The sequence below is a fragment of the Neofelis nebulosa genome, chromosome 13 (assembly GCF_028018385.1).
Source record: "Neofelis nebulosa isolate mNeoNeb1 chromosome 13, mNeoNeb1.pri, whole genome shotgun sequence".
Classification (NCBI taxonomy): domain Eukaryota; kingdom Metazoa; phylum Chordata; class Mammalia; order Carnivora; family Felidae; genus Neofelis; species Neofelis nebulosa.
Window position 1 is genome coordinate 7,533,105 of NC_080794.1, and position 17,893 is coordinate 7,550,997.

Consider the following 17,893-nt stretch of genomic DNA (forward strand, 5'->3'; position numbering starts at 1 on the left):
AGGGAGGTACATGGGGCCTTTGGTGCATTAAGTCAGACAGAAGGGTGTTAGGGGCCATGCGTCCCAAATTTCGGGGCTCCATCTGACCCAGGGCAGACCCTTGCTGCTGCTTTTTCTCCATTAACACGTATTCCTGTTCTTCCTGACCATCATGCAGCTGGAAAGACGGCCTTGGACTCTGTGCGCTCATCCACAGACACCGGCCCGACCTCATTGACTACTCAAAGCTTAACAAGGTCATTCTGGGGACCTGGCATGCAGCATCCCCCCGCCCTGCCCCTCAGCATGTTGTCCTGATACGAGCATATCAGCACTGAACTCACACGAACACCCAGGCTGCCACTAGCATCGTGTCCCCAGCTAGCCTTGCACGTAGTGCAAGTGGGAAGGGGAGCCAGGAAAATCCTTTTATTAGCGATTAATTAATTATTAATATTAAATAATGAAGATGGGACAAGACCCAGAACCACATCAGCCTTTTGGCCCAAATTAAGATATGTTCGTCCATTTGGCTTGATTTACTCTGAAGGTTTTTAGAGATGTGTCTCAGAGATTTTACGCTCCCAGATTGTAAATATGAGAAGAGAAACATCTATGGTTTGGGGTAAAGAAAGGTTCAAATTCCCTACGCCTTCCTTTCAGATTCCCTTTACCTTTCCTGCAGGGTTGAGCTGCAGACATTCTCACTCAGAATTGATTAATTTCTCACACAAGGCACCTTCCATAATCATCTTGCCATTGACAGAAGGTATTAGCCGTAGCCTCGGAAAAGGGTTTCCGTTGTTCAGTTTTGCTCTCTTTAGAAACTTCAGCTGAAGAAATTTTAATTCTCTGTTTAAGCTTAAGCTTCAGTTCGCTTAAGTTTCCATTAGCGTCAGAATCCTTTCTTTAACAGTGGTTTAAAAGTGTGAATCTGTGACAGAGAAAAGAATGCCAGGCCCCTTCTAAACCTTGCAGTTAGGTAGTCCTGCTGCCCTAGACTTAATGACATGTGAAGATAGAGGGCTAGAGGCGTTGCCTGCCCTGAAGATGTTCCCCCAAGCGATGGTTACGGCCCAGTTCCTCCTGGTTGCTGGTGTGCTTCGTGGCCTTCATGTTGAGTCACGTGTTTTGCTGTGGAACTGTTGCTGCTGCATGCTGCCCTCACCTGTGTGGTGCGCACGGTCATGGGAAGATTGTCCTGGCTTCTGCCACCTTCTTATTACTTTTTTGCAATTATTATTATTTTAATGGTTGTTTTTGTTGTTGTTTGTTTAAAAAAAATTTTTTTTTAACATTTATTTATTTTTGAGACACAGAGAGACAAAGCATGAACGGGGGAGGGTCAGAGAGAGGGAGACACAGAATCCGAAGCAGGCTCCAGGCTCTGAGCTGTCAGCACAGAGCCCGATGCGGGGCTTGAACTCACGGACCGCGAGATCATGACCTGAGCCGAAGTCGGACACTTAACCGACTGAGCCACCTAGGTGCCCCTAATGGTTGTTTATTTTTGAGAGAAAGAGGGTGCCAGCAGGGGAGGGGCAGAGAGAGAGGGAGACACAGAGTCCGAAGTAGGGTCTAGGCTCCGAGCTGCCAGCACAGAGCCCGATGTGGGGCTTAAAGTCACGGACCTTGAGATCATGACCTGAGCCGGAGTCCGACACTTAACTGACTGAGCCACTCAGGTGCCCCTGGCACCTTTTTAGCTGTCACCTGCTCACTCCCTCCCTCCTGGCCTGTCTCCGATGACAGCTACTCCTGAGAAATTTACTTGTACCGTAACAGAAGGTTGCCTGAGTGCCTCAGCTTTTCAAACACATTCTCTTATTCTGGAGTTATTTTGAAAAGTTTCAGACTTGGAGATAGTGTATATTTTTTTTCAGTGAATCTCTGTCTTGTTTGCAAAATGAAGAGATTGTTCTAGATCGAACGAGTTTCATTAGCAGTTTACGGTGGTCGATTTTTATTACCAATGGTCCACAGACCTGTGGTAATTTGCCATGTCTGATGAGTGAAAAATGATAGCAATTAACAGTAGCAGTTAATACTTACACAGCTCTAGATTAGAGTCGGTTATAAATAAATACGTATATTTATTATACACATACGTATGCATTAATATGTAGGTTGCACATGCATAGATATCACACGTACATATATTCATACATGTACTAATACGTATATTGTGTATATGTATTATTTTGTGTATGTTACATATACATGCATAGTCATTCAGTACAATGCACAGTAAAATATAATGCACTGATGAAGTAGGTACTGTTATTATCCCAGTTTTATAGATGAAGGAAGTAATGGAATTCAGAAATCTGCCCAAGGTCACACGGCCAGTAGCTGAGCCAAGAAAATACTTAACTGCCACGTTTTCTCTCTCTCAATCAGAGTATAAATGAGGTAGTTTTCACAGAGTCGCAGAATCATTGTTGTAATTTTTTTGAGAGCGAAAGAGAGAGAGAGAGTGTGCAAGTGAGTGAGGGGCAGAGAGAGAAGTGGGGCTTACACGATGTATGACTTGAACTCACGAACTGTGAGATCAGGACCTGAGCTGATGTCAGGTGGTTAATGGCTGAGCCACCAAGGCGCCCCATTATTCTATTTTTAATACTGAAATTTTTCTTACGTGTTTAAAACAAAAAGAAAGATACTTTTACTCAGCGATTTGGCTTTATAAATAGATGCATAAAATACACAGGTAAGACTCACTTGATGATAAGACTGCTTTTAATGAAATGATGATATGCTTTGTTAAAACATTTACTGGAAAAAATGTTTTGCCTGAAATGTATACTCTGTGAGGCCAGGAAGCTTACTTGGGTTTCTTTGCTGAGCCTCGTGAATGTGTTTTTGAAGGCTGCCCTTCTAAAACCGCTTCAGCATATGAAACTCATTCTGCTCCTGTAAACCATTGCAGTTTCTAAAATGTTTAAATGGCTTTGATGTTAAAATTCATTCAAACGATCCCAGGACTAGCACTACTTTTCAGTTTGATTTTCTATCTTACCTACCCCCATCCCATTTAAGGTTGCTAATAATCTCTTAAGTGGATCAAAACAAGAAGGGTTAAATAAGTCTTTAAATTTTTCTATGTTTTGGATATACACCTCTGGTTAAATTTATTTTGTTATGTTATAAATTAACACACACACACACACACACACACACACACACACATATAATTTAACCAATCTTACTGTGAAGGTAAATGTAATCCTAAGAACAAAAATTTCTTCACAATTTTCATAATTTTAGTCTTTAGCTTCCCAGAAGCATACTTTTTTTTTTCAAATTTTTTAATGTTTGTTTATTTTGATTATTTATTTTGAGGCACAGAGAGCATGAGTGGGGGAGGGGGGCAGAGAGAGAGGGAGACAAAGAATCCAAAGCAGGCTCCAGGCTCTGAGCTGTCAGCACAGAGCCCAACACGGAGCTCCAACCCACGGACCATGAGATCATGACCTGAGCCGAAGTAGGACACTTAAGCGACTAGGCCACCCAGGTGCCCCTAGAAGCATAATTTTTGCTCTTGGTAGCCATCTTGGTAGCCATCTTGCTCAAGGGTAGCCACCCTTGCTTCTTTAGGGATCCAGATGTTTCACCGGCTACCATGTTTTGTCCTCTTTACCCCTCAGCTTTCTTACATCTAAAACAAAGGTGTTAGACATTCTCCATTGATGCCCCTCCAGATCTGGAAAATGTACGTTTCGTGATTTCTTCTGGAATCATTTAAATGTTGTTATCAGTAGAGTTGAAAATAAGCTTGGAGGTCTTCAGGCTTCTTTCCGGTCCAGGAGAGAATATCTGTCAACTTTTCTGTCTACAAAGCAGTTGGCCTCTTCATTTGGCTCACATCTTATGATTTGCAGTGTGCATGGCTCGTGTGGCTTTCGCATCACTTTTGGTTTTTCTCTAAATGTTTTGAGGGATTGGGAAAAGATAAGAAGGAATATTACTTACACTCTCATGGTTATGTGGTGGGCATGAGAAAGTCTCCTCTGAAAAGTAAGGTATGTAAAAAACATTACTCGTAACCCCTGTCCAAAAGATACTTTCAAAAACTGGCTATGCTGTGTTTCACACAGGATGACCCAATAGGAAATATTAACCTGGCCATGGAAATTGCAGAGAAACACCTGGATATTCCCAAAATGCTGGATGCTGAAGGTAAGAGGAAAATTGTGTTTACCGACTCATATAAAATCCGTGGACTGTGCATGCTATGGCCACGTGTGGGGGTTTGTAAAACTTTATAGCCAAGTTACATCCGGAGTACTTAAGAATCCGAGGAAGTTTCTGTCCTTGGCCACAGGAGGGTTAAGGGAATTTTCCTTGTACCTGGCTCTTGAATTCTTTTTAAAAATCCTGCTCAAAACCACGTAGCAAAACTATAGTGAAAATAATTTGATAAAAGGTTCAGCTTTGGCAAAGAAAAGGCGGAATGCTTTGCTTTGTGATTTGCTTTGTGATTTTTATTTTTGTAACAACACATCGTTATTTCTCTTAACAATGGAGACAAGTTTAGCAAAGAAATCTTGTGAAGTGTCAGGACTTCACAAGGGAAAAAAAATCCTTCCAGCCAGAAGAAGTTACAGAATCGAAATACACAATACTGAATGTTCAGCCATCAGTGTGCCTCTCAAGCTTCCACGTTTCATTTTGGGTCTAAATTACATTTAGTTAGATCTGAAAGAAGCTAACTTTCTCAGCATTTTTCAGCTGAGCACCTTTCATGCTGGGGACTGGTTTCCAGTAACTTCTGTGCTCTCCGCATGTGATGAATTTGTGTGCGTTGTACCTACGGCACACCATTGAAAGGACAGATATGTGGAGACCATCCATTCAATTCACTTGTTTGCGATTCTCTTCTCACTCAACAGACGTGTATCGAGCGCCCACTGTGTGCAGGACCCTGATAGGTCCTGCAGGAGATCACGAGGTGTGGAAAGCAGGGTCCTACCCTCAAGGAACTTCTATTACTATGTTTGTTGTTGATACTATTCTTCCCTGATGGTCCGTTTCTTCCCCTAATTGACATGGTTGGGGGAAAGCAAAGAACTTGATTAGAGGCAGTTGTCAATCTTCTGATCCTCCTTATTTTTGGCGATTGCATTTTGAATTATAAACTAGGTGGCTTGAAACAACGCAAACGTATTCTTTCATGGTTCTGTAGGCTATGAGTCTGGAATCGAGCTGTTGGCAGCCTCATGCTTCTTGCAAAATCTGGAGAAGAGGTTTCTTCCTTCCTCTTCCAGCTTCAAGAAGCCCCAGGCATTCCTTGGCTTATGGTATCATCCATCACTCCAACCTCTGACTTTGTCCTTACGTGACCACCTTCTGTCCATGTCTGTCTCTCCCTCTCTTTCCCTCTTCTTATAAGGACACCAGTCATATTGGGTTAAGGATCTTCCCTACCCCAGCATGACTTCATCTTAACTTGAGTATATTAGTGAAGGCCTACTTACAAACAAGGTCACATTCTCAGGTACTGGGGGCGGGAGTTAGGACTTCAGCATATCTTTTTGAGGGACACAGTGCAACTCAAAACAGTGATCTTTGAAGTAGGGTTCTAATTTTACCCACTTATTTGAGCATTTAAAGAAATGTTTATTCATTTAGAGAGAAAGAGTGTGTGTGTGCGTGAATGGGAAGGAGAGAGAGAGAGAGAGAGAGAGAGAGAGAGAGAGAGAGAAAGAGAAAGAGAGAATCTCAAGCAGGTTCCATGCTCAGTGCAGAGCCTGACACAGGGCTCAATCTCACGAACCTCAAGATCATGACCTGAGCCAAAATCAAGAGTCAGATGCTCAGCCGACTGAGCTACCCAGGCGCCCTTTAATTTAATCATTTTATCAAACACCCACATTATTGGGTGTTAACACTTGAATATACTCCTCCGAATCTGTGTACGGTTTTCAAAAGCTCTTTAGAGAGAGAAAGTAATAAAATAATGAAGTAGCAATGGAGAACAGTTGCTTTTCCTTTTTGTCTGTCTGTCCTCTCTAAGCCAGGTTTACATTTGTGCGATATCTCCTTGCACCTTTCCATAGAGTAAATAACTACCCAGAGTTTACCCACTTGAGTTAATAGCTAGAATACTAAAGGGAGGAAAAAACAGGAGACACTTAGCTAATTAATGCCTCCTTAATACACTGCAGTTGAGGGTGAGTTCAGGGTCACCATCATTATTCCTCTGGCATGCTAACATGCTTCTTAGTCAGTAGGTTTTCCCCCTTAGTTTCTGAGCCCTGGTCTGGGCGTGTATCCATCCTATGTATCCTTCCAGGCCAGTGAGATGTCCTGGTACGCCTTCATTTCCTCTTCCCTTGTGACACATCTTAGTCTATGCCTTTTCTTTTCTTTTCCTTTCAAATGGTTCAGAAAAAGGCTTACATACTATATTATTTTGTTTGTAATTTCTCACAGGAATCTTCTGGCAGTGTCGTGAACTTGACTGCCTTGAGTGTGGGGCATGTTGTGATATGAGTGCCCAACAGGTCCCGGGCTATGTGACCGACCCTTTGTCCTTGCTACCTGCACTCAGACTTCTCATCACCACAGCACTGTATTAGCACGTCCCTGTTTTGGCCACAGCACGTGCTGGCCACCTCCTCTCAGAACGCCCACCCCTCTGGTGAAGGCTTGCCTTCCCGCCTGCTGCTGCTGACCTCACTTCCTGTCATTTGTGTTGGTCTCCGGACCGTATGTGGGGATTTTCCAGTGGCTACTTGGGTCTCTCTCCCATGAACAGGTTACCTGTAATAAACACTGGGGAAACTTTCCTAATCTTACCCGTCTTCCCTGCTTTTAAAACATTCTGGAAGTTGTTTCCCTATTTTCCTCACAAACCTTTCCTTAAGGTGAGCACCAGGCTTCGATTCGTGGGTGCGTATGTTCTGTGTGGATCTTGGTTGACCATGGGGCCCTCCTTGCATACCGCGGTAGAGAGTCTCTGGGAATGTGCTGTTGTGTGCATTCTGTGGAATCCTGGCGTTCTGATTCCGGCTGTGGATGTGACTTCCTTGCCAGTCTAGGGGTCTTCTGCACTAGCCGTGTTCTTCTCTTTGGCAATTCTCAGAAGTATACAGAGAGTAACGACTTCTTTGATTAGAGCCAAAGTTTTGACAACATAAGTGTGTGGGGGTGAGGGGGGAAGATTCATTGCTTTGGCTTCTCTGAGGCCGCACTTGGCAAAGCCTGTGGGTACTAGAACATCCGAGTAGTTAACCTTCTTTTCTCCACACAGATTTAGTATACACTGCCAGACCCGATGAGAGAGCCATAATGACTTATGTTTCCTGTTACTATCATGCTTTTGCTGGTGCACAGAAGGTGAGGATGTAAAACATGAGTCGCCACTCACCCTTCACCTTCTGTGTCTTAATTTTTGTTTTTTTTTCCCAATCATTTTTCTCTTTCCCCCTCTCCTCTGAGTAAGGAGACCTGTCTGGTTCTGAGAAGGCAGTCATTTGTCTTTTTTAGTCTAGTTTTCTTTGCAACTTCCTTTCTGTCCATGCAGTAGTATGCTGTTCGTGTTTGTTTTCCAGAAGATTCCATACTGTTACACAACCCCCGCATCCTTTCTATTAATACCCTCTGAAAACCCAATGACTAGGTTTTCACTCTTAGGGAATTACAAGGTATCTTTTTTTTTTTTTTCTTCAACTTCGTTTTGTCCAGTGACAGAACGGAGTTTACAGGTAAAAAGCAATTCAGAAAAAAAAAAAAAAAAAAATGGTGTTGCCAAGGTGAAGGAAGAAAGGATGTGTGTTCACACGGTTCTGTTTTCTCTCTTCCTGTTGGTTATTTCGGCAGCTAATGCAAACGGTAGCAAGAGTCACAATAAGTACAAGCCGTGTATATCCTTCTCTTTAGATGTTTTGTTACCCATGGTGATTTCTGTAAATGGCAAGGTAAGTACCCGCAGAAGGCATTAAAAGCCATGCCCTCTCCGGTGAACATCCTCCTTACAGGATCCAGAAAGCCAGCAGTTACAAAGGTGGGGTGGGAAGGTGGCAGGGGAGACGGGGCCTCGGAGCGCTGCCCGGGTTCACAGCATCTTGCGAGGTCACATGCGTCGCTCAGAGCAAAAGTGGCAGATGACCCGATCTGGTCAAAAAATGAGCAGACATGGGCCTCCCATGTCATTAGGAAGTGATAGCAAGCCCTGAGGTGCAGCACCCAGTCCACCCCCAGTTAATGCCTCAGCTGTACTTTTACAAGCTCATCACGGGGCAGGGGAGGAAGAAAGGCCCTCCGTTGGATTGTTTTAAAGCTATGCCGGTCCAAGTCGTTCTGTTCACAAACCACGTCGGGGCTGGAGAGCCTTCCCTGAGCGCTGGCACTGTGGGCCCGAGAAACACACAGAAAATGGATCAGTGTAAACCAATTTGTTCTTCCCTTTGTTCACCCTGGTTTCTACTCTTCATCTGTGTGTGTGTTTGTTCTCTGTGTTATTTTTTCCCTCCCTTCAGACATTGTGAACACTCCCAAGCCCGATGAAAGAGCTATCATGACATACGTTTCCTGCTTCTACCATGCGTTTGCGGGCGCGGAGCAGGTATTCAACACGTGTCGATCTGGGCTGCTGTTCTGCATCGGTTTTAGTTGTGTGTGTGTGTGCGCGTGTGTGTATGCGCGTGCGCCTACCTGGGCGTGCGTTTGTACGCTTCACATCTTACCCTGGAATCCTTCTAAGTGTTTTGTAATGACCTAATATGGCAAGTTCCAAACTGGGAATTGTTTTTGGTAATAGCTTTAACTTTAGACAGTTCCTGAAGGTTTTTTAAAATTTGTTTTTATCTTTCCTCCTTTTTTAAAAAAAAAATTTTTTTTTATCGCTTATTCAATTTTGAGAGACAGAGACAGAGTGCAAGCTGGGGGAGGGGCAGAGAGAGAGGGAGACACAGAATCCGAAGCAGGCTCCAGGCTCCCAGCTGTCAGCACAGAGCCTGATGCACGGCTCGAACCCACGGACCGTGAGATCACAACCTGAGCCGAAGTCAGACGCTTAACCGACTGACCTACTCAGGCGCTCCTATCTTTCCTTCCTTCTAAGCTCCTGCTTTTATTTCATTAGTAAATTGTGGGAAACATTTGTGCTTTAGGAAAAAACAGGTGCCTTGAAAACGGCGCCACGTTCATTGAACAGTGAAGGGGGGACATTTGTTGAGGAGAGACGAGCACCTTGCTGGTGTCCCTTATTCTCCTCTGCCTAGAGACTGCCTTCACTGCTCAGTGATTGGTTCTGACATCCTTCAAGACTAATCTTAATTGAAATAGCAAAAGGACAGTAAGGTTAAAACCTCAGAAAAATCCACGTTTCTTAAGACACACGTTGTGGGTGATGGTCCCTCAGCTACCTCCATATGCACCTGTCTCTTGCCCCTTCACCTGTCTCTGCTTGGAGAAAACCGATGGATTGGGGTGACAGCATAGTATTGTTTTCTGTGATTTCTTTATGACTGTCACCAGCACATGATGCTAACTGCAGATGGGCCCTGTGGCGGGCTTTAGAGGCAAGGCTTCGGGACAGGTTGGGGGGCCGGGGGGGGCAACTTGGCTCTTCTTGATTCATCACATGGTCGTGGTTCGGGGCACTTTGCCACTCCTGGCCCAAGTGCCCCTCCACAAAGTGATGACCGAGAATTATGTACACCTCAACCACTTCTCATGTACGTTGAACAAATCTCGCTCTGTGGAAGGATCCCGCCTAGCAAGATCCACATATTTATTTTAGGACAAGAGGTCTTCTGTTAATTCGGTGCAATGCCAATATATATTCAGGAGCCAATTATTTTTTGCTTTGATTTCCAAAGGCTGATGGTATTTAGAGAGTTCTCACCCCACTGTCAGGAGGTCAGTAGAGTACTCGGGTGGACATTCAGGGACGGGAGAATTTGGCTTCCTTGACCCATTTATTTCCGTCACTAACTTGCTTGCTGTTTTACGAAGCTTCTGTTTTAGACTAACGGTATCTCCCCGTTATCGCCACAGTACATTCAGCCTGCCGTGTAAGTCTGTGTAACAAAAGGTGTGAAACGATCCATAGCGTGGAACAGCCATACCCTCAGCCTTACTCCACCCTAACTTTGAATCTGCACTGTTTACAGCACGCCATCTCCTCATCCCCTCTCCTGCCCTCTCACGCTCCGTTCTGTGCATGCGCCTCCCTGTCACAGAGCTGTCCTGTTTACCTATTGTGTTTTACAGGCCGAGACAGCGGCTAACAGGATATGTAAGGTTCTTGCTGTGAATCAAGAGAATGAGAGGCTGATGGAAGAATATGAGAGGCTAGCAAGTGAGGTAAAGGAAGCGGGTGACCGGCAGTCCTGTCCATTCCCACCCAGAGGGTGAGGCACGGAGGGTGAACCCCGACCGTCAGTGTTGCCTTTCTTTGCATTTTTCATCTCAGCTGGAATCAAAAGTAGGGAGCTACACTCGATCTCAGAGGTGGTTCGTCTCGTAACAACTTACTTACTGGCCCAGAAGCAATCCTGATGGGCTTCCCAGCCACCCCGAGGCATAGAGGTCGTTTGTGTGTTTTAAGAAGGGGGGGTGTGCGATGCCATTCTCAGCTCTGCGCCCTCGGGGTCGGACGCCCCCCGACGACTCACTTGCATTACTTGTTTTTTCTCCCTGCTTCACTGGTTACTGACCTCACATGGGGTACCCTGTGTTATTCAGAAGCCCTGCTCTGCACAGTGACCGAGCATCATAGGAACTGTTGTGAGACGAGGCTCAGCCTTGTGTTGTCTATGAAAACCTAGAGGGAAATGCGGGGGAGACAGGGCCCTCCATCCAACGTGCTTGCACGTGAGTTTCCACGATGCCTCCTGCAGCTCTTCAGCCAGATTCTCGGTTACAAAAGCACTTTCCACGTCGTTCTTCTTTCTGTTCTGATTTTGGCCGAAGTAGCAGCTCGCACAGCCTCGTCCTGCTGCGACATGGCTTCTCCCATACGAGGGATGGGCTGAGTGCCGTGCACGGCCACGTACCCCTCTGGCTTGATCTCCGGGACAGGGACGCATTACCACAGACCAAATAATTTTCGCTCTGACTGAATTTAGCTGATACGTGGTCCGTCCTGGCAAAAGTGTCGGGATCCTGGGAAGCAGTCTTCCAAAGGAGTGCTCATGGTAATCCTGCCGGATGGTGCCGAGTTTCTATTTCCATCCTGCCGCGATGGGAAAATTCAGTTTGTCAGCAGTGTTTAACCCCAGCAGCCCACTTCAGGCACCACTAGGATCAAAGGACAGATACTCCTCAGCAATTACATCCTTCCTTTTCTCCCCTGGTCCTTCGTTTATCCTCCTCAGACCCTTAGACTGCCGGTGTATCACCGTTTTAACTAGCTTTCATTCTCACCTGCTGTCACTTTCCGAGTGATCATAAATGCAAATTATTAGTGGCCTTTCAGCTTGTCAGCAATTCAAGAGAAGGGGGTATATCACTTCATGCTTAGAAATTCACTACCATTTTCACTTCGACCATGCGGATTTCCTTGAAAGCTAGATAACAAATCAAAATATACATTGGTGGGGAGTCGGTCCCAGATTGACAGTACATTTCTCTGGTGAATAGCTTCATTAGATTTGAGCTTGTTTAAAAGAGAGTTACATTTTTAAGCCAAACCCAAGTCTTTGCTGATTTTCCATTTCACCCTGTCAGGTTTTTGTTTTTCATTTGAAAGCTCCATCCAGCATTTGTCTGCTAATGTCCAGTCCCCGAATTTCCTGTTAATGTCCCATTTTTGTGAAAACATGACTCGTGCTGACTCTAAGTTTCCGACCTGTGTGTGGCATCGTTGGGGTGATCGCCAGTGGCCATGGTGGGAGGGACATCGAAGTTTTCATTCATGCCACTGTGCATTGGGGTGCCGTTTTATTTTCTCCTCTCGGTCAGGAGTCACTGTATTCATACTCTGTAATTTTAGGAACGTTAGGTGAATCCATGCCAATTGTTAGGTGCTTCTGTTTTTTTGGTTTTGTTGTTTTTGGTTTTGTTTTTGTTTTTTAACGGGGGGCAGTTTGCTGGTGTTTTCAGCAGCGTTTCTGTGTTTTGGGAGCAGCTGTTGGAATGGATTCGTCGCACGATCCCCTGGCTGGAGAACCGGACCCCTGAGAAGGCCATGCACGCCATGCAGCAGAAGCTGGAGGACTTCCGGGACTATCGGCGCAAGCACAAGCCGCCCAAGGTGCAGGAGAAGTGCCAGCTGGAGATCAACTTCAACACGCTGCAGACCAAGCTTCGGATCAGCAACCGGCCCGCCTTCATGCCCTCCGAGGGCAAGATGGTGTCGGTGAGCGCCGGGCCGGGTTCCCCCTTTTGTTCAGGGAGGCTGTTCTCTGATGGGCCGCCCACAAGGCCGCCTTGACTTCTCCAGTCCTTGCAGCTACCAGATACAACTTTGGCCCTGTAACCCCTTCCTTCCGGATGTCTCCTCCTCACCAGCATGCAGGTCTCTACCCCTCACTGCTCCAGGTGCGGGGCCTTGCCAAGAGCAGCCTCTACCGCCCTCCTCCCCTCCCTGCCCTCCTGCGACCTGGCCTCGTCTTCCCAGGCCTCCTAGCATCTACATCTCGTTCCCTCTCTTCCCTGTTCTTACGAGCCGGGCACCTTCCCGGGCTGGTGCTACATGCGTATCCCTCCCTGCACCTTGGCTTCCCGGCTCCGCCGACTCACTCACACCAGCACACGGGGGACTGGAAAATCCCAGACGCCACCGCCTTCGCTGCCTCCCTGTAGCCCAGGCCTGCCCTCGGCTCCCCTCGCAGCAGGCAATCCGGAGGGAGCTGTCAGTGGCAGCCCTTCTCACCTCCTCGCTGCTTCTTTACTCCTTCTGCCCTTCACCACGCGGCCACCTGGCGTGTCCCCTCCTGAGACCGTTCCTGTGCAGCTCAGCGGCATCCGTGGTGACATTCTGGTTGTCACTTTTATTTTCATACTCTCTGCTGCTTTGACCCTATTAACCACACCTCCTCCTTGACACTCTTTCCGCCCTGTTTCCTTCCCACTCCATCCAGGGCTCGGCTCAGAGCTTGGCCGCCTCCTGCCCCCTGCCCCGGAGTCCATGGGAGGACGTCTCTCGGGGGTGGGGCTGACGCTCTTCTCCACCTCCGTACTCCCACGCGATCTCCCCCTCAGCACCTGAACGCCGTTGCCTCCCAAGCTGTCCATCTCGAGCTTTGATTCCTCCCCGACATCCAGGTTCACGTACCCACGTGGACATCTCCGAGCATTTTCAAAGCTGACCTGTCCCCGAGCCCCTCTGTGGCGTGCTGTCTTAGCAGATGGCATCACGACCCCCCGAGTTACTGATGCCCCAAACCCAGGCCTCATCCTGGACTCTTCCTGTCTGTCACCTTCTCGCAGGCAGTTGTTCAGCAGTCCCACCGGCTCTGGTCCAGATTCCAGATTGTATCTTGTCTGTGCCCTGGCCTGCACAGCCATGCTGTCTGCCAAGCCACCTCTCTCTCTTCTAGGGCCCCCGTGGTCCTCCTCTCCCTGGCCCCTAACATTCACTTTCGGCACAGCAGCTGCTGGGCTCTTTTCAGAATGTAAACCAGGATGTGTCTCTACTTAAAACCCTCCAGTGACTTCCTAGAATATTTCAACTAAGGTCCAGATTATGTTATATATATTATATTATTATCTGCACTAAGGTCCAGATTATATTATATAATATATAAGCCTATATTATAGGATCCCATGTGATCTGACTCCCTTCCCACCCAGCTGATCCCCACTCCATGTTGTGTCACGTGCCCTTGGTGCTGTTCCCTGCACACAGGGCCATCCCCGCTTCAGGCATCAGTGCTGACTCCCACCTCTTCATGTGACTGGCTTTTTCTGTCATTGAGGTCTTAGCTAAAATGCCACCTCCTTGGATGTGTCTTCTCCAAGTGACCTACCTGAAGGAACACCGCCCCCCCCACTAGTCTCTCAGCATCACTCGACCCCATTTTGTTTTTTACCTCACAGCCGATCACTTGTTTAATTATAGTTGTCCCTTGAACAACACAAGTTTGAACCAAACCGATCACATGGATTTTTTTTCCAGTAAATACAGGACAGTACTGTAAATGTAGTTTCTTTTTGATTTTTTTCTTTTTTTTAATGTTTATTTTTGAGAGAGAGAGAGAGAGAGAGAGAGAGAGCACACACAAGTGGGGGAGGGAAGAGAGAGAGCAGGAGACACAAAATCTGAAGCAGGCTCCAAGTTCTGAGCTGTCGACACCGAGCCCTACATGGGGCTTGAACTCACGAACCGCGAGATCTTTACCTGAGCCAAAGTCGGAAGCCTAACCGACGGAGCCACCCAGGTGTCCCTCCTTTTGATTTTCTTGTAACATTTTCTTTAGTGTGCTCTATGGTAAGAATATAGTATATAACCCATATGACATACAAAATATGTGTTAATCAGCCGTTGATGTTACCAATAGGCCTTTGGTCAACAGTAGGCTATTGATGGTTAAGTTTTGGGGAAGTCGAAGTTTATCCGTTGGTTTTCACCTGTGCAGGAGGTTGGTGCTCCTGTGTTGTTGTTCAAGGGTTAACTGCACTCATTCTTTCCTTCCCGACAATCATGAAAGCTACTTGGGGCAGGGAACTTCACAGGTGTCGCTTACTCTTGTACAAAAGTTTCTCCCTAGTGCCTGGTACGTGTGTGTTGTCCAGGAAATGATTGTTGGTGGCTGGCTGGCTGATTGAGCACAGTCACTGAGTAGTAGTCAATTTGAATTGAGTTACCCCGCGGCTTCATGTTTTTCTAGCCAGAAAATTCAAGCCCTGTAAGCCTCTGTCCACATCTGGATGAGTGTCGGGCATTTACTGGCTGATATGAACAACCATATGGGTTGTAAAAGGCCCTGGTGAGAACGAAGACGTTGAAAAGCCAAAGCAGTTGAACAGTTAGTTATTTGGGGATAGGGAGGGCGGGTAGCAAGGAGAAGAAAACGCTGTCGGACTCGTAGCAGAGGGGATTTTATAGAGGAGCCCAGAACGTAACCTGCGTTTTCATCCTCGAATGCCCCCAGGATATCGCCGGCGCCTGGCAGAGGCTGGAGCAGGCGGAGAAGGGCTACGAGGAATGGCTACTCAACGAGATTCGGAGGCTGGAACGCGTGGAGCACCTGGCGGAGAAGTTCAAGCAGAAGGCTTCGACGCATGAAACGTGGGCTTATGGCAAGTACACTAGCCTGGGGTTGGGTTTGTCAACACCGGACAGGACCACACTGTGCAGTCTCTGCTAACCCTGTCCCTAATGCCAGTGACCCTGTGGGCAGGTGTCCTCACCTCGCCCCACCCTGCTGTCCCAGTACTAAATTTCTTCGGGAGGTGGGCGTGAAGGCGTATTTTCCAGTTGAGCAGATAATGTACTTTTTCACAAAATGGCACTCAAAAATGCATTCTTCCCACGCTTCCTTATGTAAGTCCTGGCCTCCTTCTGTCTTCCCCCACTTTCTTTCTGTTTGATCCATAAGTATCTGTTTATTCCCTGTCGGTCAGACAGCCCTGGCCCAGATACTGGCTCCTGCCACAAAGCAACATAATTTCCCATTTAGAAGATCTGCTTGGAAGGAGGAATGCCAGGGATCGTTTTCTATAGTCTTAGCTTCCTGATTTCACTGGATTCATCTATTTTCAGCCCTTGCAAATCTTTCCACAGCCGTGACACCATGATCATAATTTTGCTGAGGTAGAGGAACAAAACCTTCTCCCCATAATCTATTTGGAGAAAGGTCAGGGAGGTTCCCCTCACCCTTTGGTTCCTTTTGCTTTAGCGTTGTTTGACGGTTGATGTCGCACAGCACGATGGTTGGAGGCGTGGGCCTGGAGGCAGGGAGGTGGGAGTCCCAGCTCAGACACTTCCCAGCTGTGCGCTTTGGATGAGCTCCCGACCTATCAGTGCCTCAGTGTCCTCTTCAAAGTGGAAGGGCAATGATACCTCCAACACAGGCCTTTGATTTAATGACGATTTAATGAGTCCACATTATAAAGTATTTAAATCGGTATCTGGTGCCTAGTAAGTGCTATGTTGTCACCATTAAATATATGAACATTTGCTTTCCGTTTGTAGCTGTATAGAATTAAATTTGTTAAAAAGTTTTTGCCTTATTTATTTATTTTGAGAGAGACAGAGACAGCGTGAGTGGAGAAGGGGCAGAGAGAGAGGGAGAGAGAGAATCCCAAGCAGGCTCTGTGCTGTCGGCACAGAGCCCGATGTGGGGGGCTCGAACTCATGACACTGCAAGATCATGACCTGAGCTGAAACCGAGTCGGATGCTTAATTGACTGAGCCACCCAGGCGCCCCTGGAATTAAATTCTTAAAGGTCCTCAACTGGGGAATAAATGTGGGTCCGGTTATAACCGCAGCAGTTGCTTGACTTAAGAAATAGTTGTGGGGAAATAGGTGGAGGTTCAAAGAGAAAAGCTTCTCATACTATTAGGAAGGAAACCACAGGTTATATTTAACCAGAGAAAATGAGGCTCTTAAGCATAAAGAAGTGGGGTCAAGGTTGAACCCGAGGGTGGGCCAGTAGAGTACAAGTGTGTCCAACTATCCCAGGTAACGCTTGCACACTAATCATCGCTAACTTAACCGAGTGTCACGATGCACAATCAGTTACTTGTTACTCAGGGTTATGGAGAATGTGGACCTGTTAGTGTGGACTCCACATGCTTCCCCTCTCTATGTGTAGACATGAGCTTTTAGAACACAGAGGGGCTCGGGCAGCAGCATTAGCACAGCTACAGCCTGGAAACCGATTGAAACAGCACCTCTGTGTCTTCGGTCCCATCATTCTCGGTCCTTCTCTTGGTTCTTTGGAGTCCTAAGGATCGCCGAGAACTTTGCAGGTGCAAGGAAGCCGATGTGTGACATCAGAGTAGTCATATCCCCTTATGCAACCTTTGCAGGCAAAGAGCAGATCTTGCTGCAGAAGGACTACGAGTCGGCCACGCTGACCGAGGTCCGGGCCATGCTGCGGAAACACGAGGCGTTCGAGAGCGACCTGGCGGCGCACCAGGACCGGGTGGAGCAGATAGCGGCCATCGCGCAGGAGCTCAAGTACGTGCTGTGCGTGCTGTGCGTAGGCTGCGCTGCTCGCGTGCAGCGGTGCCGCTCCAGCGGCGCCTGGGCCGGGGGCGCGCTGGGAGGATTCCACCAACAGCTTCTTCCCCCGGGGGGCGTCCAGGGCGGGTGAGGCTGGCTCGCCCTTCCTTCCTTGTGCTCAGTTTAGGGGCAACGAAGCTGGAGGCCCTGCCTTACCTCGGAGGAGGAGACATGATGGCCCCGCTTTTTCTTTGTCGACACATACGTGCTTTCTCATTTCCATGCTTTCTGTTTTATGGGAGGGACCCAGCCTGATTTAAGTCTCGAGGCCCACTTGCTCCCGGGTGCAGCGTCTGTCTGTGGCCGCCCTCTGGGGGAGACCCCTTCCTGTAGTCTTTCTAAGCCTTTTTGGTTTTTAATTTTTTTTTTTTAAGTTTATTTTCAGAAAGACAGAGACAGTGTAAGTGGGTGAGGGGCAGAGAGAGGGGGAGAAAGAGAGAGAATCCCAAGCGGGCTCCCCACTGTCAGCACAGAGCCCCCATATGGGGCTTGAACTCATTGACCATGAGATCATGACCTGAGCTGAAGTCAAGAGTCAGACACTTAACCGACTGAGCCACCCAGGTGCCCCGAGGGGGGAGGGTCTTTAAAGAAGTCTTAGAAAGGGGCACTTCTGTGGCTCCGTGAGTTGAGCCTCCAACTCTTGATTTCGGGTCAGGTCATGATCTCGCGGTTTGTGAGTTGGAGCCCTGATTCGGCCTCTACGCTGCCAGTACAGACCCTGCTTGGGATTTTCGCTCTGTCCTCTCTCTGCCCCTCCCCACTCACGTGTTTTCTCTCTTTCTCTC

The 17,893-nt window shown here is 47.4% G+C and overlaps 1 protein-coding gene across 2 annotated transcripts in view; it reads left to right on the forward strand.

Annotated features, from left to right (window-relative positions):
• Positions 1 to 17,893, forward strand: part of ACTN2 (actinin alpha 2) — a 72,550-nt gene that overhangs the window by 37,082 nt on the left and 17,575 nt on the right. Inside the window, exons 6-12 of one of the 2 annotated variants that reach the window (XM_058696260.1) lie at positions 158 to 236; positions 4,077 to 4,158; positions 8,463 to 8,548; positions 10,201 to 10,293; positions 12,059 to 12,289; positions 15,027 to 15,174; positions 16,910 to 17,060. In XM_058696260.1, coding sequence (XP_058552243.1) covers positions 158 to 236; positions 4,077 to 4,158; positions 8,463 to 8,548; positions 10,201 to 10,293; positions 12,059 to 12,289; positions 15,027 to 15,174; positions 16,910 to 17,060 — 870 coding nt within the window. Of the gene's footprint in view, positions 1 to 157; positions 237 to 4,076; positions 4,159 to 7,234; positions 7,321 to 8,462; positions 8,549 to 10,200; positions 10,294 to 12,058; positions 12,290 to 15,026; positions 15,175 to 16,909; positions 17,061 to 17,893 lie in introns of both variants that reach the window. The other variant, XM_058696261.1, reaches the window with a different exon arrangement.